The following is a 14,437-nucleotide window of genomic DNA, read 5'->3' on the forward strand; positions in this document are numbered from 1 at the left end:
GAGCTCTGTACTGCCTTACATGTGCAAACAGGAGATGTGTGGGGTGGAGATGGTGATGGAACGGATCCAGAGCAATCTGAGGGTGGTTTTGATGCTGTCGCCCATTGCAGGGGCAGGAGAGATGCAGGACCTGCCATGGATGGGGAGGTGGGGGGGGGGGGTTCAGTGTCTGCCCCCCTCCTGGGGACCAGCTGGCTGCGAGTGTTCCTTCTGCTCTGCTTGCTTTCTGTTGGGATGGAAGGGCTCAGGTTTGGGGTTGGGAGACCTCTCACCCCACCTGGTGTCCCTTCTATCCCACCCCAGACTCAGGATCTCACCCCCACACCTGTCTCAGCTGCCTCTCTCCCCTTGCCTTTGCAGAACCGCCAGACTTTCAACAGCCTCACCTGCCTTAGCGCCACGTCCGAGGACGGCTCCCCGCGGCCCCCCGGCCCCCCGGGCTGGACAGCCCCCCACTCCCCGGGGGTGATGCCGGGCAGGACCCCCGCCTGCACCCCGGTGCCAGAACCACCGCACTCACGCCCCGACGACCACCGGGCCAGCAGGGATGACCTGTCCTGCGAGGAGGAGGAGGAGGGTGGCACGAAGGAGGAGGACAGGGCGGCCTGGACGGGCGCTGAGAACCTCTTCCAGCTGGATGGCGAGATAGACATCGAGCAGATCGAGAACAACTGAGGAGGGAGCAGGTCCTCTCGCTCTGGGCACTGCAGCAGAGCCTTGCGGGCTCCTCGCTGTGGTTTGTGGGGTCCTGTCACTGCTCCCCTCCTGCCAACTGGAGGGGACAAAGCAGCTTTGCCAAAATTTCATCAGGTATTTAGAGCAATTTGTGTGCATGCGTGTGTAACTCTTGAAATCCTTTGTAACTACTGTAGCCAGAGATCAGCCAGTCAGAGGGAAGTGCCTGTCCAATGGGAAAACCAGGCACAGGGATCGCCAAAATCTCGCCCTGAGCGAGTGAATGGCTTTGGCCAGGATAGGGTTGGAGCTGATGGAGCTGGCCATGCTCCCCTGAGTCCCACATGTGCTAGTTCAGAAAGGGATGCACAAGGAGAAACCACCACCCCTGGGGCTGGGAAAAGTGGAGAAAAACCAGAATATTGAGATTTGCAAAGCGAGCACTGGCTGGTGGCTGCCGGGGCGATGGCGGCTCCTTTTCCCCATCAGGTCCTGTGCAGCCCCAGCACCGCCCTCACTCCCCATGTCCCTGGCAGTGCCGTGAGAAGGAAGTCACAAGTGAAGTGTTTTGCTTAAATTTAGCAACGGCAAGAGCTGGATTTTTAATTCTTAATTTTTTTTCTAGTTTTCCTGATGAGGAATTAAAGGGACCCCTGGCCCATGTGGGGCAGCACCTGCAGCAGCACTTGCTGGGTGGTGCCCGGGGATGCTCAAATGCCTTTCTTCCCTAATCGTTTAATTCCCAGCCTCCTGTCTCAGTCCTGTTGGGAAAAAGCCCCACTCAGGCTCGGTGCCACCCTTGCTTGGGTTCCCAACACCCTGTTTTGAGCAGGGCTGGGCTGTTTACCCATTTACCAGCAGCTGGGCCCTCTCTGCTACCCAGGGCACGGCTGCCACCCTCTTTTCTTTTGGCTTTACTGTGAAGGGCTGTGTGCCCGAGGCACATCACAGCAGGGTTACTTGACAAAGTCAGCTGGCAAAAGGCTGAAAATCCAGGTAGCAGCACTGAAAGCTTTTCCTCTTCCTGTGCCTTTTTTAAGCACAGATAAAATGGTGACCATTCTGTTTGTACGATATGAATTCTCTCTGCTAAAAATAAGCTGTCCACTTGCTAACAGGTTTAGGAGGACACATATTTTTTTCTCCCTTTGTTTTTTTTTTATTTGTTTGTTTATTTAAAGCTCTAGGGAGGCTGTATGAGTGGCTTCCAGCATCTTCTGCAGGTTCCTTCAAGCTCAGGGTTCACTTCCTGAGCTTTGCAAAAGTGAGAAAGGAAAAAGAAATCATTGATACCAACAGCAATTGAAGACATGACATTTTTAATGGGGTTCAACATCCCCACTGGCAATGCCTTGAGGGTCCATAACTCAGAAAGGCTGAGAGCTGCTGGTACAGGTTTCATTCACCATTTCTGGTTATGTTAGTGCACTTTTTTCTGCAGTGGTTTGGGATATGTGTGGCATCTCCCGCCACAGTGGAACCCATCGGCTGTTGTCCCTGTCCTGACCCCCCAGAGGTTTTGCTGCCTCCAGGCAAGCAGGATCAGCCCCAGATATTTAGGGGAGGGGATGACAGGGATGTCTTTTCATTTGGGCAACCCTCCAGCTCTTTTAAAGTGTTGCTTGATGCATCACTTAGAAGGAAATACATCCTGGGTTAATTTTGAGCCCTCCTGTTGTGGAAGGCGCTGCTGGTCTCAGATGTTTTGAGAGGGTCCAGCTATGCCAGCATTTTCCCAGGTTGCTGCCCCTCTGTCTGTGCCCCACAGTGGCATCCCCCACAGCACAGCTCTTGACTTTGAGTCTTCCTGATGCTCCATCCATCCCTCCCACCCCTGACACGTCCCAGTCTCGGGGCACACAGCTCCTGCTGGCCACAGGCACCTCCTCAGCTGACCGAAAAAGGGCAAAGTCACCCCAAATCCGGGTCTGTCTGCCACCCAGAGCTCTGGGTGGGCTCTTGCATGTGCATCACTGGGGCTGGAATTCCTAAGGGCTTCTGTTTTCTTTCCAAGGGCTGCTCCTGGTGCCATGCTAACCCTCCAGTGTGGGAAGGTGGCCAATGGACCATAGCCCAGCTGTACTGGACGTGGTGGCCAATGGCCCACGACCCAGCTGTACTGGACGTGGTGGCCAATGGCCCACGACCCAGCTGTACTGGACGTGGTGGCCAATGGCCCACGACCCAGCTGTACTGGACGTAGTCGTAGCATTTGGTTTACATACAGCACAACCTGTTTGCCTTACTAAAAATGCTTCTCCAATGAGTCATGGCCTTATACTGGGCACGTTGGCGTAGGCACAGACTACAGTTAGCGACGGTTTTGAGGCCACGGTGGTGTTCTGTTGGGTATTTCTTGTTGGGTTTGTATGATTTCATGTACTTATTCTCAGTTTAAGAAAGCCTTACTTTTTAAATTCTTTTCTCTCTCTCCGTAGAGGTAAAATGTTTGTGGATTTATATATATATAAATATATATATAAATAAAGTAATTAACAAAATATTAAATATAATATAGTATGTGCCTCAGATTCAGGGGACATCCTGTTGATTGTAAAGGCAGAAGTGGCGTTGCTCTCTGGCGTCAGGAGATCTGTCCCCTACGCCTGCAGTGGGAGAGCAGGGCATCCCCCTGGGGGTCCTGCTCTTGGTTTGTAAAGGACTTCACCCATTACACAGATGCTTTGGTAACCCCTCAACTCCCCCCTGGCAAATCCCTGCCAGCTGCCAGAATGTGATATTAAAGTAATATGCAGACAAGGGATGTTCTTCCTTGCTAGGTAGCTAAAACAGGCTCACTGTTATGAAGAGACTCCGTGGCTTGCCCAAGGTGTGACCCAGTCCGGGCAGCCACTGTTTTAGGATGACAGCAAAGCTGTGCCAGCAGCAATAAGGGTTCATCATCCTGGAAAAATAGGATTTGAATACAAAAAGTCTTAGCAGGCACACGGGAGTTTGATGTGTGTTTGCAGATGTAGCTCTTTGAGCTGGTTCTATGTAAGAGTACATTAAAAAAATCAACGGAAAGAAGTGTTTGTAAAATAGATTGTAATTTTTCCACGTTCTAGCATAGCCTGTTTGGCCAATAAAGTTGTGTTTCAAGTGCATTGTTTAAAGCTCCTGGCTGCCCAGGTGAACAGACTGACGTAGGATGTTCTAGGATTGTAGCAGTGCTTTACGGCGTGTATGAGTTCGGTGTTTTCAAGAAAGTGAAAGAAGAGGATGGCCAAATAAAAAAATTAAAAAAAAGAGAAGAAGAATACAAACAAAGCCTTCTGAAGCTATGACCTGTAGTAGTCAAGTCTCGCTGGCAATTGCACAAGCGCCGCGGGACGTGCGTGTCCTGGGGAGGGGCTGCCCGAGGTGCCCCCTCCGCGGGCCGGCGAGGAGGCTGCACCTTCCTACCCCCTCCATGACTTGATTGCACTAGAGCAGCTCAATCTCAGGAAATTGCTTGTTACTTTTACTGTGTAAATAAAGCTTCCTGGTTCAATAACCCCCGGCTGGTGTCTCGTCTCTCTGTGTTGTCCCCATGGTGGTGGAGGGGGTTGGGGACATAGAGGCCTCTCGGGAGTGTGACAGCCGGGTTGTGGCACTGGTTGGAGTTTGATGGGGCAGGAGTCTCCTCCTCTCCTCTCCCAGAGGGGCTCTGGCTGCACCTCCTTGGCATCTTCATGGGTGTGGGAGGCCGTGTCCCAAAAATGGATGTGGGTTGGGAAAGCCCCAAGCTGGGACCCTCCATGGAGGTGTCAGAAATAGGAAGGGTGTCCCAGCCATGGGTTGCACTGGAAAATGGGCATTCTGTGCTATTCACATGCAGAAAGACACAATCCATCCCACCGTGGTGGGGGGATGCCCCCCACTGCCCCCCTAGCCTGACTCTGGCTGTCATTTAATTGGTACACAGCCAAAAATAAACCAACAAAATGCAAATTTAAGTGCCAAGCAGCACCTTATTCTTCATTTTTAAGGACAGAGATAATGTCCCATCCCTAAACTCAATGTGCCATCCCTAAAGTCAAGCAAGGCCAGAGCCCAGCTCAGGGCAAGAGCACGTGGTGGTGTTAAATAAATACTTGGGGAAATGGGGTGATATCTCCCCTTTGCAACCCAAAAAGGAAAACAGCTGCGCTTCCTCCAGCAAGCAAACAGTATAAAAAGTTCTGTGACAGATGGCAGGATGTTTATCTGCCTAAACTTAATCAGATTGAAGTGATAGGCTTAGTATAATAGAACAAAAAAGGAAGAATTAGGGGATAAAAAAGAAATTCTCAGTGATCCATCACAGCCTGAATGTTCGACCAGCTTTATGACATCCTTCTGTGTGCATGGAGGCTGATAGTACCATATCCTCTGGCTGAACCACTACCCAGAGGATAAAAGATACAAAAACAGACCAAAGAATTGCACTAAGGTCATATTCCCAGATGTAGTTTGTTTTATTAGAATTTAATTCCCAGCCCGCTTTCCCCTTCTGTCCCCAAGGGGTGCCCTGCAGCTCAGCAGCCAGCTGGTAGCTCTGAAAAACAAGTGTTTCAACACTCACAGGCTGCTCCAGAAGCAGGGAGTATCACTTTGGTGCCCTTCAGAAATGGGGTCTTCTTCAGCTGTTGGGACTGCTGGAGCTGGAATTATCATTTACCTCCTGCTTGCAGGTGCAGGAAGCAGTGCCTGAGCATATGAATATACTAATACATGTAACAAAACCAGAATTACATATCTGACTGTGGTCCCATGAGAGGTCTGAAGCAGGTTAAAGCCCAAGAAGTCTTGCCCAAAGCCCAAGAGGGTGCAGAGCTGCAGACATGTTGATTAGAAGGGAACTTTTGCCGCTAAAAGGTGACCCTTGCCAATGCTGCCAAGTGTTGGTGAGGATGGGCAGAGGATGTCATGGAGCAATCCCTTCTATCTTTAGTTCTTCAAACCTTTTTGAGCCCCTGTCCCTGCCATGTGCTTGCCACGTGCAGAATGGCCAGGAGTTACCACACAGGCTGCAACACCTGTACTGCAAACCCCATGGGGGAGAGAAGCTGAAAATCCTGGGGATGTGCTGGAGAGCTGCAGTGCCCAGAGGCAGGAAGCAGCTCCCTTTAGAAATCCTTATTGGGGTTAGAAAAAAAGGCAAATCTCATGCCTGGCCCAGCTTGATGGAGCATCACTTGGCAGCCCTGCATGTGCTGAGTGCTCCTGGCAGCAGGATGGGGCTGAGCTGCAGCTAAACTGATGTGGCACATTCCTGGCAGGCACATGGTGCTGGTGCAGGATCAGTCCCAGGGGATGTTCAGTGACCAGAGAGAATCCACAGAATGTTTGGGCTGGAAGGGACGTTAAAGTCCATCTCATCCCACCCCATGCCGTGGGCAGGGACCTTCCACTGGCCCAGGCTGATCCAAGCCCTGTCCAACCTGGCCTTGGACACTCCCAGGGATGGGCCAGCCACAGCTTCTCTGGGCATCCTGTGCCAGGGCCTGCCCACCTTCACAGGGAAGGATTTCTTCCCAATATCCAATGTAAACCTACCCTCTTTAAAACCCTTCCCCCTTGTCCTGTCATTCCATGCCCTTGTGAAAAGTCCTTCTCGAGTTGAAGCTGTGTGGGACTCAACACCAACAACTCCCTGGCTGCACATCCAGGATTTTATTGAGAAGAAATGGGAAACCCACATCCCTTCCATCACAGCCATGTCTGCTTGCAAGATCCCCCCACAGAGGGAAGGGAAAGCCCATCAGTCCTATGGCCCCTGACAGCTTATTCCAGGTAGGGAAAAGCCTTTCAGATCCTGTAAACATCCCTGCCAGTGCTGATCCAAGTGAACACAACCACAGACAGGACAGATCCAAAGGATGAGGTTTAATCCCGACAGGACAGCACAGTTATTCCTTAATGTGTCACAGCATTACCACATTCCTGTGCCCTAACCCAGGGCTGTGCCAGACAGGCTCATCCTGGCAGAACCATGATTACTGCCTCAGATCCAGAGGTGTCCTCCCTCCCCACGGTTTTTGTGCCATCCAAGGCACACACAGGACCCTGAAGACCCTCCACCAGGGCTTGGTGGCCTCCATCACCCCTCAAGGACATCCCCATCCCATCTCAGACACCCCAAAAGGCACAGGGTTAAAAAGTAAGTCTGTTGATGAGGGAGTGCTGGGTTCTCTTTTCCCACCTGGACATCTCCAGTTCCCCTCAGAATCACCCAGGGGAGGCAGAGGCCCCTCACAGGCACCAAGGGGAGGCCAGTCAAGAATTTCCAGAGGACAGCAGGTTTGGTGTTCCCTTGGATGAGGTCAGTAGATCATTTTAGTACCGTTACATGGAATACTTAGGGAGTCAGATGCCCACCAGCCTGGGCAAGGCTGGGCCTGGGTTTGTTAAGATGAGATGGAGGTGGGAGAGGATGAAGCAGATCCATGGAGGGACTGCACATGAGGACTCATCGCTGTTGCTGCTGGTTGGTTTTACAGCTGCTGGAGGATGATGTCCACAGCTTCAGCCAGGTTGTTCACGTAGGCATCAGGCTTCACGTCAGGGTGGTTTTCATCAGAAGGTCTGCAAAGGGCACAGAAGGGCACAGCTCAGCAAGGGCAGGCTCCCCAACAGGTCCCATGTCCCTGGCTCTCATGCTGCTCATAGAGCCCAGGGCACCACCCACATGGCCACTGAATGGAGCACCCTCAGGTGAACCTGAAGTTCACATTCCTCTCTCCACGTTTTTTATCCCTTTTCCTCTTCTCTCCCCCACACCCAGGTCTTTCCCACATGCCCAGGTAGATCCTATCTCCTTGTGCAACTGAGCTGGACAAAACTTTGCAAAGCTTCAACTAGAAGAGAATCTCCAATGAGTTAATGAACTAATCTCAATCAATGCACTGCATTTTACATGGCACTCCATCACTCAGGCAATAGCAGCAGCAGACAGGGATTGGTGTAAGGACACTCCACTGCAAGCCTGGACCCTACAAAGATTGCAAATCATTATTCTCTCGTGTTTTTTCTCTAGAAAGAGGGAAAGAAAAAAAGAACTCTCTTCCAACCTAGAGACATGAAAGGTGAGCAGGAAGGTTCTGTCAGGGTTTCTTTTTGCAGGACCACCATTTTCTCCCAAACCCAACAGTGGTATTTTGAAACACCACCAGGAGAAGGCTCCGACTCACCCTCCACTGTGAGCCACCACCCCAAAGCAGAGAGGCTTGAAGCCATTTTTGCCTATGACTTAATTAGCAGTACTGGCCTAACGAGGCCCAGATGCACAGTCCCATTTTGCTGATTCAGCAGCACTGCTGGTGGGGAGTGGGGCAGATGTGGGAGGCAGATATTTTCCAAACCTCATGGTCCTCTTATGGCTCTTGGGCTGAGAAACCCAACAGCTGCTGAAGAGAAAACATGTGTATTTTGTACACTTAATGACTTTCCTTTGGGAAAGAGATGAGAGCCTGAATATCCACCTCCCACCTCTCCTGCTCCCTGGGAAAGGCAAACCTTTATTTAGCACAGTGTCTCACTGGGGAAGATGCATTTCCCATCAGATGCATGGGAGACAGAGACATGATTATTTATGATGTGCAGAGTTTGGTGAGCATTTGTCTGTTCAAGTATCAAACCATTCCTTCAGTCCCAGCACTGAAGCTCCCCAGGGCTATTTCCTTTCTGCTCCTTTTTCAGCCACACTTCCCATGTCCAAGCACATGAGCTCCTCACAAAGGCACGGCCTCTTTGGGCAGCCCACGCTGCTTGAGGGTTTCCTTGCTGCAAAGTTACAGCATGCAACTAGGAAAAATCAAATAATTTGGTATTTTCACCTGATATTCAGCTTTCCTTGTGTCACCTGCAAAGCCATGTCTGGCATGGGATGGTATCTCCATAAAACAGACTCTGCATTGGTGCTGGCTGTCAAAAAAGCATCTTATTTAAAAGGTGGACGAATCTTACTTTAAATACCCAAATTCTATCTTGTTACAGGGCTAGGGTGCAATTAGAATATGAATGATGATATTTTTTAGGTTTAGAAAAAGAGTTTAGATTGCTGAAGGTAAAGCAAGTTATACATTGGAGAAAAACCTTCTAACATAAAGCAAGTAAAAATCCACTGGGTATCGATCCCTTTGATGGTGATTACTGCTCACCTCTGATTTAGCCAAGTGGCTTTTATAAATACAGAAATAACTTCGGGTGTATAGCAAAATATCAATTTCTTGTCTCTTAATTTGATTGGAGACCTGAATAAAGTAATGAGCCAAGCTTCCTTCCATTTTACCCTCAGTAAATGTTTCTCTCCTAGCTTAAACATTAGGAGAAAATTTTAAGAACTGCTTGAATTGGATGCTTCTACAAGAAATTTTCAATTCCACAGCACTCTTTGATCTATTAAAAGGATTTTTGTGATTAATATCTGTGCTGACCACACAGAAATCCATCTGTAACTCAGCTGCTAAGTGCCAGTCATCAAGGAAAGGCCCTCTGTACACTTGATGTGTCCTGTGAAAGGGGTGTGTGTGGGGTGTGTGCACGTATGTGTGTGTGTATATACAGAAAAATATATAAGAAATCATGTATTTTACCCATTTACCCAAACACCATGGGATCACAACACACAGACTGGCCAGCAACCAACTCCTGGTTGTGCTGAGGTTAATATTAAAACTGCCTCTTCACTCAGGGAAGCTCCAAGTTCATGCTGGTGCCTTGTTCAACCACCTCTGGGACCTTGGGGGTGGACCAGGCTTTATTTCTACCTGCTGCAACCCTGTTCTTGATCTGAGCCTCATTATTGCCCTTCTCATTTGCAGTCCAATACCCTCCAGGCTTACAAGTGGGCACCCTACACTCCTCTTCTGCTACCCATGCTGCAGACAGATGGGCTCACTCACAACACAAGGGTTTCAGTCATTTTACTACACACTTTATTGGTGTTATCCAGAAGAAAACGAGAGGAATATGCAGCCCTTATGAAGTAGATTTCCCCCTAAAGCAGAGAGTGCAAAGCAGAGCCCAGAAGTGCCACAGGTGTTCCAGTCAGGATCTGCTTCCCTCCTGTGCTGAGGACCAGCCCTGTGACACTCCAGTGTCCCCTCACCAGCCTTCCCTATCCCTGGGCTGGGGAGTGAGCTTCATTTCAGCCCACAGCCCATTTTGGAACTCTACTTTTGAGCCACATCATATGTCTCAGATTACCTACGTGCTCATCACTGCTACATGGGGGAAACACAATAAATAAAATTGTCTGAACTACCTAGGAAAGCAGAGCTGGGATAAACACACTTCCCTGCTCTCTTGCCTTTTCCTGGGGCTGTGAGTGGAGCTTTCCTCCCTGTCAGTGCCACCCCAAGCACTGTTTCATGTGGTCCTTTCCTTTGTCTTGCAGATGCTTTGTAGCTCACACAAACAGCCCAGCAATGGGTTTGTTCCCCCCCTCTCACTCAGTGCTGCACTTCTAAGCATCTGTGTAAAGGAAACTGCAAGCAACAATCCCCAAACACTAATGCCAAGAGGCAAAGCTCCAAATGTAGCAAACAATTCAGGAGGCCAAGTCTGGGTGCCAGAAGCCAGGCAGAAGAGAGAGCTGTGCCATGAAACCTCTGGGCAAACACAAGATGCTGGAGGATGAGCCCTTCTGCTGTCTGGAGGGAGCAGAGACTGTGGCTCTACACCAGCCCCTTCCTTGGGGAATTTGGGCTTTTTTCCAGGAGAAACCCCCAGCTACTGAGACTTTTAAGATCCCCTGAAATGGAGCTCTTCTCTGAAGCCTAGTCCTGATGTCCTGGGCATTGCTTTGGTGCATCAGAGCCTTCCTGGACTGGGCCATCAAGTGCAGGTGGAAACTTTAGCCAAGAGCAGGTCTTGGTCTCACAGTTCCAGCTTTTCTACTCTCTCAGTGACAACGACCCTTTGCATCGCATGGCAGACATCACAGCTGCAGGTCACACAACTGACAGCCAAGGTTACTTTCTGATACTTTTCTCTTTCTTATTCCACAAATAAATAAAAAAAACTTCCATCTATAAATATCTTTAATTTGCCAGGTCAGTTGAAGAAGTTAGAATGGAGCTAACTTTAGGATAGACTCCTTCCGATTTTTTTCTCATGTGGGACTCTGGTTTCAGGGAAGAACATAAATCAAAATGACAGAAAATTACATACTGCAGCTGAACATTCAGCTGTCAGCAGTCTTGGCCAGGGCACAAACTCACTTGTGAAAAATCAACTACAACCTTGGGAAACACTGTCTCCAGTAAAGCAGGACTCCTTGGAGTGGCTGAGGACCACAGCCCAGGTGAGCATCCAAGGAACATTTTCCAGCCCAAGTTGGCCATGGCACTGTGAAATGTGGCACTTCACTGCTGCATTGCCCTTTGGTGACCACCCTGCTGGTATATGAAGGTGTCAGGGAAAGAAGTGGCTTAGCACAGGATCCCTCCAAAATCCAGGGTGATCCTTCTCGGCCCCTACAGGGACACGTGATCTGTGCACAGGGTGATGTTAAGAGAGGATGTTCTTCAAAAGAAAAGCCATCCAAAACAACCAGTGCATCACCACACATTAATGCTATGAAGGATCTTTAACATGATGCAACTCAGACAGGGGTCTTGAGGCTTGGTAGTTACTCGCATCCACCAAATCAGGAGATGACTAAACACCCTCCTGTCCCAGGGACCATTTATCACTGTCAGGGCTGCAGCAGCTGAGCAGCTCTGAGCCAGACCCTCCACCCATACTAAACTGGTTAGTTCAGATCAATGCTTTGCTCTGAGACATCAAGGAAGCAGCAGGGGCATGCAGGAAACTGGCTCTGCCATTTTAACTCTTCATGTGGTAAGAGAAGCTCCAGATACCAGGGAAAGTCCAATGTCAGAACTACTGACTGGCAGAAAGCAATGGATTAGTCCTGGTGAAGCATAAAACCAAACCCTGCATTGTAACATGCAAAAATCTGCTTCTGCAAGAATAAGAAGCTTCACTTACTGTCTGGGTCAGATTTCCACTTGGATAAGCCTGTTCTGACAAGGTGAGCTCCCCACTTAGACTCAGCTGTTAGGGATAGTCTTAGATTGCCCCAACTTCTATGTAATTTTCTGTGATGGTTCACCCAGATGAGGCTAAATATCTGTGAGGGATGAAGGGACCTAAGCTGGCCCTCCTGGTCCTTTGCAGGAACTACTAGGGGTCTTTGAAGTGAGTGCAGGAAACACAGGGAGAAGAGGCAGCATAAAAAGATGACTCAAAAAACACAGACTTTGAGTTAATTCTTTTGTTTCCCACACCAGATGGGATTCCAGTTTTAGACTGTGGATCAAGGCGAGGCTTGGATGGTGCTGTCAGCAAGTTCTAATGGCAGTCTCCTGGGGAATCATGGCTGCAAAGGGAACTGGACCTGCAGAACGTGTCCTGTGAGCTGAGAGCCACCCATCCCACCAGGAGCAAGGTCTGAGCTCCAAACCTTCATGTCATGGTGTCCTAGGAAACTTCACACACCGATTGGAATGACTTCCTCAGCGCCTCACCCCTGCTCATTTCCAACAAAACATATGGAGAACAAAAAGGAAACAGTTGCATTACTGCATGGACAAAATATTTAGCAGATAAAAGTCTAAGTGGAGGTAGCTGACATGGCTAGTCATGGCCACAGGGATGGAAACAGCCCCAGAATCCAGGTCAACCCGAGACCTGCTGAAACTTGACTTCAAAGAACAAGAGCAGATGGGGATTGATCGACACATGATCAGTGTCACAGGTTAAAATTAGCTTTTACATCATCCTTTAAAAATTGGGGTGGGTAGGAAAAACACCATGCAGGGCCAAAGGAAGGCACTAAAGTTAATTATAAAAAGACAAATGATCTCACATTCCAGTGCACAGAGCTGCAGTCACTGGGCTGATGCAGAACTCCGTGTCCCACAATCACTGACCTTCCCAGCAGCTCCACTTTCTTGTCAGACAGCAAACTCCATCCCACAAACCCACCCTCTGTTTGTACAAGGCACCTCTGTGCCACCATTCTGACTTCCCACTCGCCCCCCAATTAACCAGCACACACTCCCGCTCCATAAAATGAGATAAAAAATGCCTAAAACCATTTCTCCTCACAGCATATTCTTCAGGGGCTCTTACCATGGCTGTAAAATATGCAAGACAGAGTTTAATGACGTTTTCTTTATGAGGAATGCAAACAGACACTGTAACCTTTGCTAGTTGCTTTGGACAGATGCAATAATTAGATTCGGTGCCATGAGTGAAACGTTCTTTTTTTTGTGGAACATGCAATTTAATCAGTTTGGCACTGAAAGCCCAGATAAATCACAGTGACTGACAGCTCACTGATGGGCAGCTGAGGGATGCTGTGGAGCACGTTTCCTGATGGGACAATGGGAGACAAACCTGCACCAAAGGCACCAACAATAGCTGGGGCAGGTCCCAGAAACTCCAGGGAAATCCATACCTGAATCCCTCCCATGTCATGGACAAACCTTCCTGGGATAAGAAGGGAGGCTTTTGTGGTTAGAAGTCTAGATTTTTTGAAGCTGCTGTGACTCAGAGCAGAAAGTTTGTCCTCACAAAGCAACCAGCAACTTCCTTTGCTTTGCTGCTGTCTTTTGGGAAGATTTTTTTGCTTGGAAAGGTGAGGACCATCCACAGAAGCTTCCAAACACAAACCATGCAGACAAGGATGCCTCCTCTGTGGCTGCAGGAGTCAGTAGCCTCTAGAGATGACCTTGCCATGCTGTCTCCTCCTGGTCAATATGTCTCCAAGCAAAGCACACCCATGTCAAAGCAAACCCATGTCAGAGCAAACCAGCATCCTCCACTGCTCCTCTCTTTCCTCCCAGACCTGCACATACAGCTAATTGTGCTTAATTGGGACTCATTTAAATTGAAGCATCCAAAACCAGGTAGAAATTAACAGTCAAACTGTTTGATAACACCTGAAGGAAGTCTGTGGGCTGTGACTTAATCATTCCCATTTATGTTAAACTGCTGCAGTTTCAGCTGAGCAAAATAAAGCAGCTTAATCACAACACTTCTCCAGGTGTCTCAACATACTGGAAAATACTAAGATTGAGGGGATACCTGTCTGCATAGATTACCTAAAACCAAAATAAAATAATATTGCTAAATGCTAGAAATCCGGGTTTGGGCTGGAAAGGACCTTAAAGCTCATCCCATTCCAATCCTCTGCCATGGGCAGGGACACCTCCCACCAGCCCAGGGTGCTCCAAGCCCTGTCCAACCTGGACACTCCCAGGGATGGGGCAGCCACAGCTTCTCTGGGCACCTGTGCCAGGGCCTGCCCACCCTCACAGGGAAGAATTTCTAATATCCCATCTAACCCTGCCCTCTGACTGTTTAAAGCCATTCCCTCTTGTCCTGTCCCTTTTAAAAAGTCCCTCACTTGGAGCCCCTTTAGGCACTGGAAGGTTGCCATTTCCCATATCCTTGTTTTTCTGAATTTCAAGGCATTTCCTGGGATGAACACTTGCACTTTACAAACATACATGGGCTGAAAATGTAATTTAAAGTATTGTGGCAATTTGTTTGTTTCTAATCAGTTGGCTGGATGATGATGCTCTAACCAATGAACTCAGATACACAAATCCTGACAAATCTGCTTACAAAAGGTTGCTGAGAGCACTGAAACAGATGCATGAGGAGTTCTTGGTGTCTCTGCTGCATTTTGCTCCACCAGGTTTCCCACCAGGTCTTTTTAAACTGGCCCTTGCCAAGACCTGGTGCAGCCCATCACACTGGGGAGCAAGGAGGAGGTTGGAAA

General features: G+C 49.0%; 2 protein-coding genes across 6 annotated transcripts in view; one reads left to right on the plus strand and one right to left on the minus strand.

The window, feature by feature from the left end:
* The window catches only part of FAM53B (family with sequence similarity 53 member B), a 61,227-nt gene extending 57,056 nt beyond the window's left edge, over positions 1–4,171 (plus strand). For all 5 annotated transcript variants that reach the window (XM_071563120.1, XM_071563119.1, XM_071563118.1 and 2 more), the window contains one exon: positions 361–4,171. In XM_071563120.1, the coding sequence (XP_071419221.1) occupies positions 361–675 (315 nt within the window). In that variant the 3' untranslated portion in view covers positions 676–4,171. The remainder of the gene's footprint in view (positions 1–360) is intronic.
* Positions 4,172–6,506: 2,335 nt separating this feature from the next.
* The window catches only part of LHPP (phospholysine phosphohistidine inorganic pyrophosphate phosphatase), an 83,635-nt gene continuing 75,704 nt past the window's right edge, over positions 6,507–14,437 (minus strand). Inside the window, exon 7 of the mRNA XM_071563557.1 lies at positions 6,507–7,224. Within this exon, the coding sequence (XP_071419658.1) occupies positions 7,134–7,224 (91 nt within the window). The 3' untranslated portion in view covers positions 6,507–7,133. The remainder of the gene's footprint in view (positions 7,225–14,437) is intronic.

This window comes from Pithys albifrons, chromosome 9, assembly GCF_047495875.1.
Source record: "Pithys albifrons albifrons isolate INPA30051 chromosome 9, PitAlb_v1, whole genome shotgun sequence".
Classification (NCBI taxonomy): domain Eukaryota; kingdom Metazoa; phylum Chordata; class Aves; order Passeriformes; family Thamnophilidae; genus Pithys; species Pithys albifrons.